The sequence below is a fragment of the Salvelinus alpinus genome, chromosome 10 (genome assembly GCF_045679555.1).
Source record: "Salvelinus alpinus chromosome 10, SLU_Salpinus.1, whole genome shotgun sequence".
Classification (NCBI taxonomy): domain Eukaryota; kingdom Metazoa; phylum Chordata; class Actinopteri; order Salmoniformes; family Salmonidae; genus Salvelinus; species Salvelinus alpinus.
Window position 1 is genome coordinate 73,803,413 of NC_092095.1, and position 18,824 is coordinate 73,822,236.

Genomic DNA, 18,824 nt, shown 5'->3' on the forward strand with positions numbered 1-18,824 from the left:
ACGCGTTTATTTGGCTCACTCAGTTATGGCTTGACCAGTAAAAATAAGAACATGCACTCAGCAAAAAAAGAAACGTCTCTTTTTCAGGACCCTGTCTTTCAAAGATAATATCCTTATTGGCCTTCTTGCAACACCTAAGTTAAGAAAATATTTACTAAATAAACTAATGCAACATATTGAATGCCAACCACCATTAAAACCACCGAAGAAGAAGAAGTCCTGTTGCGCTTTGATAGTCTGGGAACAGGAAGTTCCGGGCAGGCGCAAGCCACAATTGTTCTCTGAAGACGATAGCGTGTGTGTCCGTTTCAAAAGTATTACTAAAGGTATGTAATAGCACGTTTAAACTTCATAATATCTTAAGAACATGTCGTAACGTGTTAGGTAATAAATTCGTCAAGGTATTGTCGCGTTTGCTAAAGGTTTTATGACGTTATATTTGTGCTTAACCGAGTGAGTGAAGAACGTGATTAAATATAATTTTAGAAGTCACATTTAGTTAACGTTAGCTAGCTAAATTTAGACTTTGGGTTTGTCAGAGTGAATGCATGTACATTATTTCGTCAATTTAATTTCATAAAGAATCAATTGATTATAGATTTCCGAGTTCGTTTGACATGTTTATTATTATTATTATTTCCATATGTTAATGAGCTGGTAAAATGGCGGCGCCTCTCGGTCTGAGTCAATAGACTTGCAGGCTGTGCGGCTGCACCAGAGAGACTGTTTCAGGGTTGTTTTACTGTTTAGAAGCAGAATGTCATGTTAATCTGATTTCTACATGTCACTGTAACAATATTCAGACACATTCAGTTGTTTCTATATTCATCTATAATTGTTACTGTGGTGTGAATGGGAAATACAATCTGTTTTTTGTGAGTGAAAGTGGAAAATAGTACATTGTTCTGCCTCAAACTTCAACCATGTATTAATTGTTTACTTAGTAATTTGTGAATTTAGGAAGACTACTATAGCTTAACTGCACTTAGGGAGTGGACATTATTTTTAATAAGGACATCTGAAAGGAAAATGGATAGCTGTCCGGTCAGAAAAATATATTAGACATAAACCCTCCCTGAACTGTGAAAAAAAAAAAATCCCCTATAGCCAAAATAATAATTAAAACAAAGTGGATAGTAGAGAACATGTCTACCGTTTACCCTCACTTCTTGGACAGACCAGAGCCTTTAGATATGCCATTTTAGAAACTGTGCTTCATCCTGTAAGCATTACATGGCAACTTAGGAATGTTGATAGCGTACAGTGCTGCGGGCCAGATGTTTGTGGGTTGGCAGACCATCGTGAACAAGAGTAGGGGTGGATATATCTCTTATGGTAAAATCATTCCATGAATCTATCATCGTATTTGCAGGTCTGAGAAAAAAAATGGCCTTTTATAAACATTTCATACAAGTCTACGTCATTTTATGTATTCGCAGAATCTTTTTTAAAACCACACAGGCTAAGAATGGACAGACAGAGAGAGAGGCCTGTGTGTTCATCTCATATTTCTCCGATGCCAAATCAATGTGTCTCGTAGTACAACGAAACTGCCCCTGTTTGCAAATAATGAAATGTGAGACCATCTGATCATGGTACTTTAAATAGTTAGTCCTACCTTTCCTCTAAATAGTTAGGCCTACCTTTACACTACACTAAATAGTTAGGCCTACCTTTACACTAAATAGTTAGTCCTACCTTTCCTCTAAATAGTTAGGCCTACCTTTACACTACACTAAATAGTTAGGCCTACCTTTACACTACACTAAATAGTTAGGCCTACCTTTACACTAAATAGTTAGGCCTACCTTTACACTAAATAGTTAGGCCTACCTTTACACTAAATAGTTAGGCCTACCTTTACACTAAATAGTTAGGCCTACCTTTACACTAAATAGTTAGGCCTACCTTTCCTCTCCAGACAGAGTAAAAGCCAATTCATGTTTGATCCCAAAATGTGTTCGGAAGCTTCTTGGGGACAGTGTGACACAATTTCTGAACCCACGGAGGCAGAGGTCAAATCAATCTCTTAACGCATCGCCGTGTGCCTCTTCAAGTTTTGTAACAATGTGAAGGGCTCCGTATAGCTCTGCATTGACATGATTGGTGGGCGTGAGGTCCAGTATAAACACAAACTCACTTCCTTGACAACAGCTCTGCTCCGTTAAGCGTAAGAAGTATAAAAGCCCGGATATCTGCGGAGGATGCATCTGCAGTAAATGCTGTATGGCCACTTCAGATATCGGATTGACCATCCAGTCTTTTAGCAGAGAAATGTAAATCTCTCACTGCTGGCTACTCTCATTCTGTGTCTTTAACCCAACAAGTATTTCCCTAAAAGCTGTCTGGGTTTAAACGTCTTCTATTGTACAGAAACTAAATAGCTTAATCAATTGGTAGTGACAGAATTAGATTACTTCCCAAGAAAAGTCATTTGTTTTGTCTCCTGGGCTATAGAGGGTTATATCTCAGCCTCTGAATGTCAAAGAAACAAAGTAAAGTCTTTCCTGGTAGTTGTACAGCTTGTTTGTGGCGTAAAGCAGCGTGGACCAAAACACTGTTATAGACCACTTTATATAATCAGATCCGTTTTATTTTCTTCATGTTAATCTAACAAGAGCCTGTGCTTTTTGACATCTTCTTCACTAAAAGAGGCCTATGGCATAACCCCTCATACCTCCTCACACCCCCCAAGTGGAGTCTGGCTTTTAACTCAACAGCCCTTCACTGACATGGAGGTAGGCTGTTTAAAGAGTGCATGGTGGGTGGAGGAATAGGCCAGTCCTCGTGCAAGATAGTGATTATGTTTTGGGGGGACTAGGTCTAATCAACAACAAAATGTGAAACCTTTCACTCTCTTCCTCAACTGCCACCATAGGCCGACACAGCACAGCCATTGGTTAGGATAGGCCGACACAGCACAGCCATTGGTTAGGATAGGCCGACACAGCACAGCCATTGGTTAGGATAGGCCGACACAGCACAGCCATTGGTTAGGATAGGCCGACACAGCACAGCCATTGGTTAGGATAGGCCGACACAGCACAGCAATTGGTTAGGATAGGCCGACACAGCACAGACATTGGTTAGGATGACACAGCACAGACATTGGTTAGGATAGGCCGACACAGCACAGACATTGGTTAGGATGACACAGCACAGCCATTGGTTAGGATAGGCCGACACAGCACAGCCATTGGTTAGGCAGCATTTAAAAAAAAAGTTTTGGCTCAACAAGCACAGAGCAGGCCGCTGCTCAGGGTTGGAATAACCTTTGCAGTGTGTAATACAGCCTAGTTGTATTTACACCATCCCAGCAGCTATCCTAGAACCACATTATAACTTAGCTCTGTGCTTCTCCCAGCATGCACATCGTATCCTATAGCCCAGGGCTCTCCAACCCTGTTCCTGGAGAGCTACAGTCCTGTAGGCTTTCGCTCCAACCCTAATCTAGCACACCTGATTCTATAAACTGAACCACTGGGGTTGGAGTGAGAACCTACAGGAGGGTATCTCTCCAGGAACAGGGTTAGAGTTAAAACCTACAGGAGGGCAGCTCTCCAGGAACAGGGTTAGAGTTAAAACCTACAGGATGGTACCTCTCCAGGAACAGGGTTGGAGTTAAAACCTACAGGAGGGCAGCTCTCCAGGAACAGGGTTAGAGTTAAAACCTACAGGAGGGCAGCTCTCCAGGAACAGGGTTAGAGTTAAAACCTACAGGATGGTAGCTCTCCCGGAACATGGTTAGAGTTAAAACCTACAGGAGGGCAGCTCTCCAGAACATGGTTGGACAGCCCTGCTTTAGGCTATGGATCATTTGATTGACACCACACTAAATAACCTATAGTCACGCTTGATATTACGCGCCGAGCAGAAATCAGAGATGAGGGGCGGCATCGGCCACATTGATATATATATATAGCCAATCAGCGTTCAGGGCTCAAATCACTCAGTTTATAAAGCCTAATAAGCAAGTAATTGTAAAACACTGAGAAATATTGACATGTCATCAATTACAAATGACTTGACCCTCTTCTGGACTAGATTAAAACAATACTCAACCCTCCCCTTGACTGACATTGAAAAAGCATTACACTCATTTTCCTCCAGGTAACCATTCTGGACATTTAGATCCATCTCTTACTTTGGGTCATTTAAAGTCTGAACTTTCTGTCTAATGTTTTGAATGAATGTTTTGTTGTTAATGTTTAACTACCTGATCTATTGAAATGAGAGAATTGAACAACAAAAAAGATAATACATTTTTGGAGGACAAAGAAAGCGCCAGAACTGTCAAGATTGTTTTCTGTTTCTCTTTATTACTACAGGCCGACTTAGATTAAGTCTGAGGCTGGTAACATCAACAGTGAGGACAATCCCAGCCTGCCTCTCTCCTTCCCCACTGAGTAGAAACCCACAGTCACTGGGTCCTGATTGTGACAGTGGAGCCCAGTTTGCACTGCTGGATTCAGAGATGGCATCAGTGAAGCTGGAGGACTGCAGTCAAACACTGGAGCTGAATGTCAATATTAAAGATGAAGAAGAGGAGGAGAAGATTGGGAAATCTGTTTCTCATGGTAACAGCAGGTTCCTCATAAATTAGACTGGGTCATAAGTAGAGGTCGACCGATTATGATTTTTTTTTAAACATAAAAAGAAATATATATATATATCATACACACACACACATTTTTGTAATAATGACAATTGCAACAATACTGAATGAACAATGAACACTTTTATTTTAACTTAATATAATACAAAAATACACACACACGCACACAGCTCTGAAGTGACAATGATACTGAAGAGTCTGCTTAGGAGACAAATACTCTCAACTGTTTGAATAAAACTAGAGTTTAAGTTACCTGTGATGAATGTTGAAAACAGAAACTTTAATTTCTATATGCAGGAAATCCTATTTTAATAATGGGCATGGTAAGAATTGACAACCAAAGTGCGAGTCATAATTCCCATGACACATTCTAGCAAAATCTGAAAAGCTTTTTATTTTTAGATTCACTTAAAATAAGGTCTGTGTTTCGTGTAGGCTTACATCACCGTGCCAGTTTATAACTGTGTAGATATCCATAAGACAAGGTAACTCTGATCAATATTGGCTAAATATAAGCGAAGATACATTTTTTTGTAGAGTGGATTTATGAAAATATGTTGACAAACGTTACCTTATCCTAGTGAGATTTACACGGGTATCAAAACGTCGAGGCGGTTTAAGCCTGCACGAAACACAGACCTTATTTGAAGTAGATCAAGACATTCTCTATGGAAGACATGAACGGTAAAATAACGAAGGAACCCCTTTCAAGTTCAGCCGCAAGTTATTACAGGAATTATAACGCGTCGACTATTTCTCTTTAAACCATATACCTTTGACTAATCCGGAAACTATCACCTCGAAAACAAAACGTTTATTCCGTTCCGTATTTTATCTAACGTGTGGCATCCATGAGTCTAAATATTCCTGTTACATTGCACAACCTTCAATGTTGTCATAATTACGTAAAATTCTGGCAAATTAGTTCGCAAAGAGCCAGGCGGCCCAAACTGTTGCATATACCCTGACTCTGCGTGCAATGAACGCAAGAGAAATGACACAATTTCACCTGGTTAATATTGCCTGCTAACCTGGATTTCTTTTAGCTAAATATGCAGGTTTAAAAATATATACTTGTGTATTGATTTTAAGAAAGGCATTGATGTTTATGGTTAAGTACACATTGGAGCAATGACAGTCATTGATTGATTGTTTTTTATAAGATAAGTTTAATGCTAGCTAGCAACTTACCTTAGCTTACTGCATTCGCTAACAGGCAGGCTCCTCGTGGAGTGCAATGTAATCAGGTGTTAGAGCATTGGACTAGTTAACTGTAAGGTTGTAAGATTGGATCCCCCGAGCTGACAAGGTTAAAAATCTGTCGTTCTGCCTCATTGCTCGTGTTTCTTGGCCCAAGCAAGTCTCTTCTTCTTATCGGTGTCCTTTAGTAGTGGTTTATTTGCATCAATTTGACCATGAAGGCCTGATTCACGCAGTCTCCTCTGAACAGTTGATGTTGAGATGTCTGTTACTTGAACTCTGTGAAGCATTTATTTGGGCTGCAATCTGAGGTGGAGTTATTCTAATGAACTTATCCTCTGCAGCAGAGGTAACTCTGGGTCTTCCTTTCCTGTGGTTGTCCTCATGAGAGACAATTTCATCATTGCACTTGATGGATTTTGCGACTGCACTTGAAGAAACTTTAAAAGTTCTTGAAATGTTCCGTGTTGACTGACCTTCATGTCTTAAAGTAATGATGCACTGTCATTTCTCTTTGCTTATTTGAGCTGTTTTTGTCATAATATGGACTTGGTATTTACCAAATAGGGCTATCTTCTGTATACCACCCCTACCTTGTCACAACACAGGTGATTGGCTTAAATGCATTAAGAAGGAAAGAAATTCCACAAATTAATTTTTAACACAGCACACCTGTTAATTGAAATGCATTCCAGGTGACTTCCTCATGAAGCTGGTTGAGAGAATGCAAAGCTTTCATCAAGGCAAAGGGTGGCTATTTTGAAAAATATATTTTTGATGTCTTCACTATTATTCTACAATGTAGAAATAGTAAAAATAAAAAAAAACCTTGAATGAGTAGGTGTCCAATCTTTTGACTGGTACTGTATATCACACAAACTGACTGGTTCTTCTGATGTTTACACAGGAGACCGTGTTGAGACATTCTCTACATCCAGAGAGAAACAGCAGGAAGATCACAGAGCTAAGAGGTCTCACCACTGCCCACATTGTGAGGAGAATTTTCCAATTCTATCAAAGCTAAAAGTACACTTAAAAATACACACAGGAGACAATCTGTATTCCTGTACTGACTGTGGGAAGAGATTCACAACATCAAGGGCTCTGACACTTCATCAGAGAGTGCACACAGGAGAGAAGCCGTACTCCTGCTCGTACTGTGGAAAATGCTTCACAACATCATCTGAGTTAACAGTTCATCAGAGAACACACACTGGAGAAAAGCCTTACTTCTGCTCTGACTGTAGGAAGAGTTTCTCCCACCTGTGTAACTTTAAAGCACACCAACGTACACACACAGGAGAGAAGCCTTACTTCTGCTCTGACTGTAGGAAGAGTTTCTCCCACCTGTGTAACTTTAAAGCACACCAACGTATACATGCAGGAGAGAAGCCGTACTCCTGCTCTGACTGTGGGAAGAGTTTCTCTCAACAGAACCATTTAAAAGCACACCAACGTATACACACAGGAGAGAAGCCTTACTACTGCTCCGACTGTGGGAAAAGTTTCTCTCGATTGGATACCTTAAAATCACATGAACGTATACATAAAGGAGAGAAGCCTTACTACTGCTCTGTCTGTGGGAAGAGTTTCTCTCAACAGAGCAACTTAAAAACACACCAACGTAAACATAAAGGAGAGATGCCTCATCAGTTCTCTCAGACCGGATAAGATTAAAATCACTCCATCACTCAGTTTTCATCTCATTGCTTGACTTGGACTGAAATAGGTGCCAGTACTTTTTTATATTTAGCTTCCACCACATACATCATTCATAATTAAATGATCTGTTATAGAATATAAATTGGTATTTGTTATTGACTGACATGTGGACTTAAACTTCATTGTGTTCTGTGATATTTTAATCACTGCGTTTTAGAGATGATCTCTTTATCTATGTATGTTTCTGTTGTGAGGTCAACACACGTATAGAAGATTGAATAAGTCTGTCATAGGTTGTTATTCTATTTGTATTATACGGTCATTCATCAGTTCTGCCCCACAAAGGAAAATGTCAAACTCACTGATGTACTTTCTGCAGATTCAGTTTGTTATATTTTCCATGTTGTTAGAGAGTCAGGGGTTGTACATTGTTATTAAAATAACAAGAATGATCAAATTGCATCAGTCAATAGTTCTTTTTTTACTACTACAGAATTTTCAGTTTCAGATAAGTATTTTTAACTACTGGACAAGTAAAAATAATTTGGACAAGGGGCAAAAAAAGATAATGTCAAGCCCTGACATACTTAAGAAGGTACAAACTGCACTTTATATACTAAAGTATGTGGACACCCCTTCAAATGAGTGGATTCGGCTATTTCAGCCACAGCCGTTGCTGACAGGTGTATAGAATCGAGCACACCGCTATGCAATCTCCATAGACAAACACTGGCAGTAGAATGTCCTTACTGAAGAGCTCAGTGACTTTCAAAGTGGCACCGTCATAGGATGCCACCTTTCCAACAAGTCAGTTTGTCAAATTTCTGCCGTGCTAGAGCTGCCCCGGTCAACTGTAAGTGCTGTTATTGTGAAGTGGAAACGTCTATGAGCAACAAGGTCTCAGCCGCAAAGTGGTAGTGCATCAAAATCATCTGTCCTCGGTTGCAACACTCACTACCGAGTTCCAAACTGCCTCTGGAAGCAACGTTAGCACAAGAACTGTTTGTCTGGAGCTTCATGAAATGGGTTTCCATGGCCAAACAGCCACACACAAGCCTAAGATCACCATGCACAATGCTAAGCGTCGGCTGGAGTGGTGTAAAGCTCGCCGCCATTGGACTCTGGAGCAGTGGAAACGCGTTCTCTAGAATGGTAAATCACGCCTTACCATCTGGCAGTCCGACGGACGAATCTGAGTTTGGCAGATGCTAGGAGAACGCTACCTGCCTGAATACATAGTGCCAACTGTAAAGTTTGGGGGAGGAGGAATAATGGTCTGGGGCTGTTTTTCATGGTTTGGGCAAAACCCCTTAGTTTTAGTGAAGGGAAATCGTAATGCTACAGCATACAATGACATTCTAGATGATTTTGTGCTTCCAACTTTGTGGCAACAGTTTGGGCAATGTCCGGGTGGTAGTTGTCCCATGGACGATTTCTCCCCTCTCTCTCCAGCTCTTTCATAGTTACCATTGGCCTCTTGCTTGCTTTTCGGTCTAATACCTTCCTTACCCGGTCACTGAGTTTTGGTGGGCGGCCTTCTCTAGTCAGAAGTAGCGGTTGTGCCATATTCTTTCCATTTATTTATTTATTTTTTAGAATGGATTTAACAGTGAGTTCTTGACCTACTGATGGTGTGGCTGCTATGACAACGGGCTGTTCAGACTGTACTCAGGCCTGTACTGACATGTGTGTCTGTAGCTGTAGGGTTCCCTATAAAGTGCATAGGGCCCAGGTAAAAAGTTGTGTATTGAGTTCGACACAGTGTTCATTTTCAGATACTTTCCGTCTTCCTTCTATCCAGATCCAACCTTGAAGCATAATTCATCTACCCAGTGTATGATAGCCATCTTCAATGAGCATGAATTCATGAGCTGTAATTACAGATTCCATATGGGGAGAGGCGACAGAACAGGGGATGAGGAGGAAGAGGGCTCCACAGAACAGATTCAATCAAATGTATCCTGCATTTGTCGCTCTCTCTCTCCATTCCCCCCTATCCTCTCTCTCTGTCTCTTCCTCTCTCCCTCCCTGTCTTCCTCTCCCTCCCTGTCTTCCTCTCTCCCTCCATCTTTCTCCCTCCCAATCTCTCCCTCTCTCGTAACAACCATGCTAATTAAAGTAGTTGAACAATCAGGTGCTCACTCTCAGTATAAGTGGAGGAGTAATCTGCCGGAGGCTGAGCATTTCATATGATCTTAACCAGACATAAACAAATTCAATTCCTACAGCTTGATGGACAAAAAGTGGTGTGTTTAATTCAAATAATCAGCACAAGGTAAGAAGTCTATCAGACCACGGGCCCTGATCAAAACAAGTAGTGAAGTCAGAGCTTGATTACAACCAAAACGCGTTTATTTGGCTCACTCAGTTATGGCTTGACCAGTAAAAATAAGAACACGAACTCAGCAAAAAAAGAAACGTCTCTTTTTCAGGACCCTGTCTTTCAAAGATAATACCCTTATTGGCCTTCTTGCAACACCTGAGTTAAGAAAATATTTACTAAATAAACTAATGCAACATATTGAATGCCAACCACCATTAAACACACCGAAGAAGAAGAAGTCCTGTTGCGCTCTGATAGTCGGGGAACAGGAAGTTCCGGGCAGGTTCCAGCCACAATTGTTCTCTGAAGACGATAGCGTGTGTGTCCGTTTCAAAAGTATTACTAAAGGTATGCAATAGCACGTTTAAACTTTATAATATCTTAAGAACATGTTGTAACGTGTTAGGTAACAAATTCGTCAAGGTATTGTCGCGTTTGCTAAAGGTCTTATGACGTTATATTTGTGCTTAACCGAGTGAGTGAAGAACGTGATTAAATATAAATTTAGAAGTCACATTTAGTTAACGTTAGCTAGCTAAGTTTAGACTTTGGGTTTGTCAGAGTGAATGAATCTACATTACTTCGTCAATCTAATTTCATAAAGAATCAATTGATTTCAGATTTCTGAGTTCGTTTGACATGTTTATTATTATTATTATTTCCATATGTTAATGAGCTGGTAAAATGGCGGCGCCTCTCGGTCTGAGTCAATAGACTTGCAGGCTGTGCGGCTGCACCAGAGAGACTGTTTCAGGGTTGTTTTACTGTTTAGAAGCAGAATGTCATGTTCATCTGATTTCTACATGTCACTGTAACAATATTCAGACACATTCAGTTGTTTCTATATTCATCTATAATTGTTACTATGGTGTGAATGGGAAATACAATCTGTTTTTTGTGAGTGAAAGTGGAAAATAGTACATTGTTCTGCCTCAAACTTCAACCTTGTATTAATTGTTTACTTAGTAATTTGTGAATTTAGGAAGACTACTATAGCTTAACTGCACTTAGGGAGTGGACATTATTTTTAATAAGGACATCTGAAAGGAAAATGGATAGCTGTCCGGTCAGAAAAATATATTAGACATAAACCCTCCCTGAACTGTGAAAAAAAAAAAATCCCCTATAGCCAAAATAATAATTAAAACAAAGTGGATAGTAGAGAACATGTCTACCGTTTACCCTCACTTCTTGGACAGACCAGAGCCTTTAGATATGCCATTTTAGAACTGTGCTTCATCCTGTAAGCATTACATGGCAACTTAGGAATGTTGATAGCGTACAGTGCTGCGGGCCAGATGTTTGTGGGTTGGCAGACCATCGTGAACAAGAGTAGGGGTGGATATATCTCTTATGGTGAAATCATTCCATGAATCTATCATCGTATTTGCAGGTCTGACGGAAAAAAATGGCCTTTTATAAACATTTCATGCAAGTCTACGTCATTTTATGTTTTAGCAGAATCTTTTTTAAAACCACACAGGCTAAGAATGGACAGACAGAGAGAGAGGCCTGTGTTCATCTCATATTTCTCCGATGCCAAATCAATGTGTCTCGTTTACAACGAGATTCATATTTGATCCCAAAATGTGTTCGGAAGCTTCTTAGGGACAGTGTGACACAATTTCTGAACCCACGGAGGCAGAGGTCAAATCAATCTCCTAACACAGCCCCTCCAGTTTTGTAACAATGTGAAGGGCTCCGTATAGCTCCGCATTGACATGATTGGTGGGCGGGAGGTCCAGTATAAACACAAACTCACTTCCTTGACAACAGCTCTGCTCCGTTAAGCGCAAGAAGTATAAAAGCCCGGATATCTGCAGTAAATACTGTATGGCCACTTCAGATATCGGATTGACCATCCAGTCTTTTAGCAGAGAAATGTAAATCTCTCATTGCTGGCTACTCTCATTCTGTGTCTTTTAACCGAACAAGTATTTCCCTAAAAGCTGTCTGGGTTTAAATGTCTTCTATTGTACAGAAACTAAATAGCTTAATCAATTGATAGTGACAGAATTAGATTACTTCCTAAGAAAGTCATATTTTTGTCTTCTGGACTATAGAGGGTTATATCTCAGCCTCTAAATGTCAAAGAAACAAACTAAAGTATTTCCTGGTAGTTGTACAGCGTGTTTGTAGCGTAAAGCAGTGCGGACCAAAACACTGTTATAGACCCCTTTATATAATCAGATCAGTTTTATTTTCTTCATGTTAATCTAACAAGGAGCCTGTGCTTTTTGACATCTTCTTCACTAAAAGAGTCCTATGGCATAACCCCTCATACCCCCCCAAGTGGAGTCTGGCTTTTAACTCAACAGCCCTTCACTGACATGGAGGTAGGCTATTTAAAGAGTGCATGGTGGGTGGAGGAATAGGCCAGTCCACATTCAAGATAGTGATTATGTTTTGGGGGGACTAGGTCTAATCAACAACAAAATGTGAAACCTTTCACTCTCTTCCTCAACTGCCACCATAGGCCGACACAACACAGCCATTGGTTAGGATAGGCCGACACAGCACAGCCATTGGTTAGGCAGCATTAAAAAAAAAAAAGTATTGGATCAACAAGCTGAGCAAGTCGGGGCTCAGGGTTGGAATAACCTTTGCAGTGTGTAATACAGCCTAGTTGTATTTACACCATCCCAGCAACTATCCTAGAACCACATAACTTTGCTCTGTGCTTCTCCCAGCATGCACTTCGTATTCTATAGACTATGGATCATTTGATTGACAACACACTAAATAGCCTATAGTTACACTTGGTATTGTGTGCCCAGCAGAGAATCAGAGATGAGGGGCGGCATCGGCCACATTGATATATTTAAGCAATAAGGCCAGAGGGGGTTTGTTATATGTCCAATATATCAGGGATAAGGGCTGTTGTAGAGGGCCTGGATACAGCCCTTATCCCTGATATATTGGACACATACCACAAACCCTTGAGGTGCCTTATTGCTATTATAAACTGGTTACCAACGTAATTAGAACAGTAAAAAGGAATGTTTTGTCATACCCCTGGTATATGGTGTGATATACCACGGCTGTCAGCCAATCAAAGTTCAGGGTTCGAACCACTCAGTTTATAAAGCCTAATAAGCAAGTAATTGTAAAACACTGAGAAATATTAAAATTTCATCAATTACAAATGACATGACCCTCTTCTGGACTAGATTAAAACAATACTAAACCTTCCCCTTGACTGAAATTGAAAAAGCATAACCCTTATTTTCCTCCAGGTAACCATTCTGTACATTTAGATCCATCTCTTACTTTGGGTCATTTAAAGTCTGAACTTTCTGTCTAATGTTTTGAATGAATGTTTTGCTGTCAATGTTTAACTACCTGATCTATTGAAATGAGAGAATTGAACAACAAAAAAGATAATACATTTTTGGAGGACAAAGAAAGCGCCAGAACTGTCAAGATTGTTTTCTGTTTGTCCTTACTACTACAGGCTGACTCAGATTAAGTCTGAGGCCGGTAACATCAACAGTGAGGACAAACCCAGCCTGCCTCTCTCCTTCCACACTGAGTAGAAACCTACAGTCACTGGGTCCTGATTGTGACAGTGGAGCCCAGTTTGCACTGCAGGATCCAGAGATGGCATCAGTGAAGCTGGAGGACTGCAGTCAAACACTGGAGCTGAATGTCAACATTAAAGATGAAGAAGAAGAGGAGAAGATTAGGACAACTGTTAGTCATGGTAAGAGCAGGTTCTATCTATAAGTTATATTCATAAATTAGACCTCCATAAGTTATGACCCAGTCTATTGCTGGGTTGAATTCTGTAATTCTGACATCAGACATCCTTGAACAACTGGGCTGTCTGGAGTGATCAGAGAGTAGACTAAAGAAGTGAAGTAGACAAACTGCCGGTGTTTTAAAGTTCTATGAAATGAGTCTGTATAGTTACTAACCCTTGTGATAATAAGTGGAGGATGATATGAAGTGAGTCTGTGTAGTTACTAACCCTTGTGATAGTGAGTGGAGGATGATATGAAATGAGTCTGTAGTTACTAACCCTTGTGATAGTGAGTGGAGGATGATATGAAGTGAGTCTGTGTAGTTACTAACCCTTGTGATAGTGAGTAGAGGATGACACGCCCCTTTTTAGCTTTCAACTCTTACCCACTTTTAGAATAGTTTTATTCCCCTGTATTGTACAGCCTACTGATATGAATACATATGTCACCCGGTACAGACAGAAGAGGACTGGTCACCCATTTGGTCCTGGTTCCTCTCTAGGTTTCTTCCTTCTAGGGAATTTTTCTAACCACTGTGCTTCTACATCTGCATTGCTTGCTCTTTGGGGTTTTAGTCTGGGTTTCTGTTAAGCACTTATACATGTCACATTTATTTTATGAAACCCTTTTTACATCAGCAGTTGTCACAAAGTGCTTTACAGAAACCCAGCCTAAAACCCCAAAGAGCAACCTATGCAGATGTAGCTTCATAAAATAAGTACAGTAGCAGGCAAACGTTTGGACACACTGTTAGCGTTCGTTGGTTCCTTCCTTCCTTGGCAATCATTGGTTCATTGGTGAAATTAGCATTATGACAATATCTTTAATTAAATCATTCAAAAACCTTTATTAATGCAATTGCAGAGAGAAGTTGACAAACAGGAACATAGCATGAATGTTGCTGAGTAAGTTCTGCATCCAACAAAAGGTCTCCAGTGGTTTTATTAAACCCTAAGTCGCACCCAGATGATGTCACTGACTACATCATCATCCTCTACTCCTGGGACCAAAACCATGCCTACAAAGCTGTAAAAACAGGGCCTTTATTAGCTAAACACTTAGCAGTAAATGTCCCCTCCACCCAAAGTTGATTCCTTATCTCCTTCACTCCCCTGCAGAGTTCTGTCTAGGTCACACATGTCTAAGAGGGGCCTCTTTATAATGAGGCAGAGAGAGAGAACTAAAATACAACTGTAGAACAATACTACATTTCTACAATGAATATATACAGTGGGGAGAACAAGTATTTGATACACTGCCGATTTTGCAGGTTTTCCTACTTACAAAGCATGTAGAGGTCTGTCATTTTTATCATAGGTACACTTCAACTGTGAGAGACGGAATCTAAAACAAAAGTCCAGAAAATCACATTGTATGATTTTTAAGTAATTAATTTGCATTTTATTGCATGACATAAGTATTTGATCACCTACCAACCAGTAAGAATTCCGGCTCTCACAGACCTGTTAGGTTTTCTTTAAGAAGCCCTCCTGTTCTCCACTCATTACCTGTATTAACTGCACCTGTTTGAACTCGTTACCTGTATAAAAGACACCTGTCCACCCACTCAATCAAACAGACTCCAACCTCTCCACAATGGCCAAGACCAGAGAGCTGTGTAAGGACATCAGGGATAAAATTGTAGACCTGCACAAGGCTGGGATGGGCTACAGGACAATAGGCAAGCAGCTTGGTGAGAAGGCAACAACTGTTGGCGCAATTATTAGAAAATGGAAGAAGTTCAAGATGACGGTCAATCACCCTCGGCCTGGGGCTCCATGCAAGATCTCACCTCGTGGGGCATCAATGATCATGAGGAAGGTGAGGGATCAGCTCAAAACTACACGGCAGTACCTGGTCAATGACCTGAAGAGAGCTGGGACCACAGTCTCAAAGAAAACCATTAGTAACACACTACGCCGTCATGGATTAAAATCCTGCAGCGCACGCAAGGTCCCCCTGCTCAAGCCAGCGCATGTCCAGGCCCGTCTGAAGTTTGCCAATGACCATCTGGATGATCCAGAGGAAGAATGGGAGAAGGTCATGTGGTCTGATGAGACAAAAATAGAGCTTTTTGCTCTAAACTCCACTCGCCGTGTTTGGAGGAATAGAAGGATGAGTACAACCCCAAGAACACCATCCCAACCGTGAAGCATGGAGGTGGAAACATCATTCTTTGGGGATGCTTTTCTGCAAAGGGGACAGGACGACTGCACCGTATTGAGGGGAGGATGGATGGGGCCATGTATCGCGAGATCTACACCAACAACCTCCTTCCCTCAGTAAGAGCATTGAAGATGGGTCGTGGCTGGGTCTTCCAGCATGACAACGACCCGAAACACACAGCCAGGGCAACTAAGGAGTGGCTCCGTAAGAAGCATCTCAAGGTCCTGGAGTGGCCTAGCCAGTCTCCAGACCTGAACCCAATAGAAAATCTTTGGAGGGAGCTGAAAGTCCGTATTGCCCAGCGACAGCCCCGAAACCTGAAGGATCTGGAGAAGGTCTGTATGGAGGAGTGGGCCAAAATCCCTGCTGCAGTGTGTGCAAACCTGGTCAAGAACTACAGGAAACGTATGATCTCTGTAATTGCAAACTAAGGTTTCTGTACCAAATATTAAGTTCTGCTTTTCTGATGTATCAAATACTTATGTCATGCAATAAAATGCAAATTAATTACTTAAAAATCATACAATGTGATTTTCTGGATTTTTGTTTTAGATTCCGTCTCTCACAGTTGAAGTGTACCTATGATAAAAATGACAGACCTCTACATGCTTTGTAAGTAGGAAAACCTGCAAAATCATCAGTGTATCAAATACTTGTTCTCCCCACTGTATATATATATATACATATATATATATAGTTAATCCGTAGTCGAAAACCCTATAAATGTAAGGAGGGAAGCGGTCTTATAACCCCTCCCCTTCTATTAATAAAACATAAGCATATTCAATTATTCTAATACATCAAACATTTGTACAGCCCCAAATCATGACGCCTAGGGGAATCCTGACAACACCTACTCATTCAAGTGTTTTTCTACTTTTCTATTTTTTACTATTTTCTACATTGTAGAATAATAGTGAAGACATCAAAACTATGAAATAACACACATGGAATCATGCAGTAACCAAAATAGTGTTAAACAAATCAAAATATATTTTGTATTCAAAGTAGCCACCCTTTGCCTTGATAATAACTATGCACCCTTTTGGTATTACAAAGTGGAAAATAGTTAAAGAAAAACCCTTGAATGAGTAGGTGTCCAAACGTTGGACTGGTACTGTATATCACACCAACTGACTAGTTCTTCTGATGTTGTTCACACAGGAAACCATGTTGACACATTCTCTACATCCAGAGAGCAACAGCAGGAAGATCACAGAGCTAAGAGGTCACACCACTGCCCACATTGTGAGGAGATTTTCCCATTTCTATCAAAACTAAAAATACACCTAAAAATCCACACAGGAGAGAATCTGTATTCCTGTACTGACTCTGGGGAGAGATTCACAACATCAAAAGTTCTGACAATTCATCAGAGAGTGCACACAGAAGAGAAACCTTACTCCTGCTCGTACTGTGGGAAGAGTTTCTCTCAACAGACCAACTTAAAAAAACACCAACGTCTACACACAGGAGAGAAGCCTTACTCCTGCTGTGACTGTGGAAAATGCTTTACAACATCATCTGAGCTAACAGTTCATCAGAGAACACACACTGGAGAAAAGCCTTACATCTGCTCTGACTGTGGGAAGAGTTTCTCTCACCAGAGTAGCTTTAAAGCACACCAACGTATACATACAGGAGAGAAGCCTTACTCCTGCTCTGACTGTGGAAAGAATTTCTCCAGATTGGGTACCCTAAACTCGCATGAACGTATACATACAGGAATGAAGCCTTACTCCTGCTCTGACTGTAGGAAGAGTTTCTCCCACCAGGGTAGCTTTAAAGCACACCAACGTATACATACAGGAGAGAAGCCGTACTCCTGTTCTGACTGTGGGAAGAATTTCTCCCGATTGGGTACCTTAAAATCGCATGAACGTATACATACAGGAAAGAAGCCTTACTACTGCTTCGACTGTGGGAAGAGTTTCTCTCAACGGAACCATTTAAAATCACATGAACGTGTACACATAGAAAAGAAGTCATACTCCTGCTCTGACTGTAGAAAATGCTTCACAACATCGTTTGATCTGAAAGTTCACCAGAGAACACACACTGGAGAAAAGCTTTATGTCTGCTCTGACTGTGGGAAGAGTTTCTATCAACAGAGCAGCTTCAAGATACACCAACGTCTACACACAGGAGAGAAGCCTTACTCCTGCTGTGACTGTGGAAAATGCTTCACAACATCATCTGATCTAAAAGTTCACCAGAGAACGCACACCGGAGAAAAGCCTTACATCTGCTCTGACTGTGGGAAGAGTTTCTCTCAACAGAGTTGCTTCAAGAAACACCAACGTATACACACAGGAGAGAAGCCTTACTCTTGCTGCGACTGTAGAAAATGCTTCACAACATCATCTGATCTAAAAGTTCACCAGAGAACACACACTGGAGAAAAGCCTTACATCTGCTCTGACTGTGGGAAGAGTTTCTCTCAACAGAACCATTTAAACACACACCAACGTATACACACAGGAGAGAAGCCTTACTACTGCTCTGTCTGTGGGAAGAATTTCTCTCAACAGAGCAACTTAAAAACACACCAACGTATACATAAAGGAGAGAAGCCTCGTCAGTTCTCTCAGACCAGCTAAGATTAAAATTAAGTGATGAGGTGATTTTAATCTCATTGCTTGACTTGGACTGAAATAGGTGCCGGAACTCATTTTAGAGGAAACCCTTTTGGACAATCAGAGCCTTACAAACGTGCCGCGGGAAAGGCTGCACACCCTTCCTAAGAAGGTCTGGTTCTGACAGATAAACGGCGAACGAAGGCATTAACACGTAAATACATTCATGATTTCTTACTCCAAATGGGCGGCGGTTCGTCTGCAAGTGTATGATTACTGTGAGAATAGTTTCTAAAATGTATCAATGATATGTGTTGCTTTTTCTCTCTCTCTCTCTCTCCTTTTGTAAAAAACCCCCCACTATATCGTATCAGTCCGCTAGGGACCTTTTCTCATGTATTAAGTGTGTATGTTTATCCTGTGTTATCATTTAGTCAGCTAGTAAATAAATATTTAAACCAATTTGTGTCGTGCTGAATCATAAGTTAGGCTGGGGTTTTTGCAGATGCAGGAGGTTACGACTGTTCAGAATGATGATA

General features: G+C 40.8%; 1 protein-coding gene across 1 annotated transcript; it reads left to right on the top strand.

Annotated features, from left to right (window-relative positions):
- The first annotated feature begins 10,014 nt into the window (after nt 1-10,014).
- LOC139533053 (zinc finger protein 271-like) lies at nt 10,015-18,747 on the top strand. Its single transcript, XM_071331265.1, has 3 exons — nt 10,015-10,148; nt 13,255-13,503; nt 16,874-18,747. Exons 2-3 carry the CDS (start codon nt 13,401-13,403, stop codon nt 18,307-18,309), a joined length of 1,539 nt encoding a protein of 512 aa, XP_071187366.1. The 5' UTR covers nt 10,015-10,148; nt 13,255-13,400; the 3' UTR covers nt 18,310-18,747.
- Nucleotides 18,748-18,824: the final 77 nt, after the last annotated feature.

Bases quoted from the DNA above. Each gene is read 5' to 3' on its own strand.
- LOC139533053 (XM_071331265.1), top strand. From the start codon at position 13,401: ATGGCATCAGTGAAGCTGGAGGACTGCAGTCAAACACTGGAGCTGAAT. The intron at 13,504-16,873 runs GTAAGAGCAGGT...TTGTTCACACAG, and splicing joins TAGGACAACTGTTAGTCATG to GAAACCATGTTGACACATTC.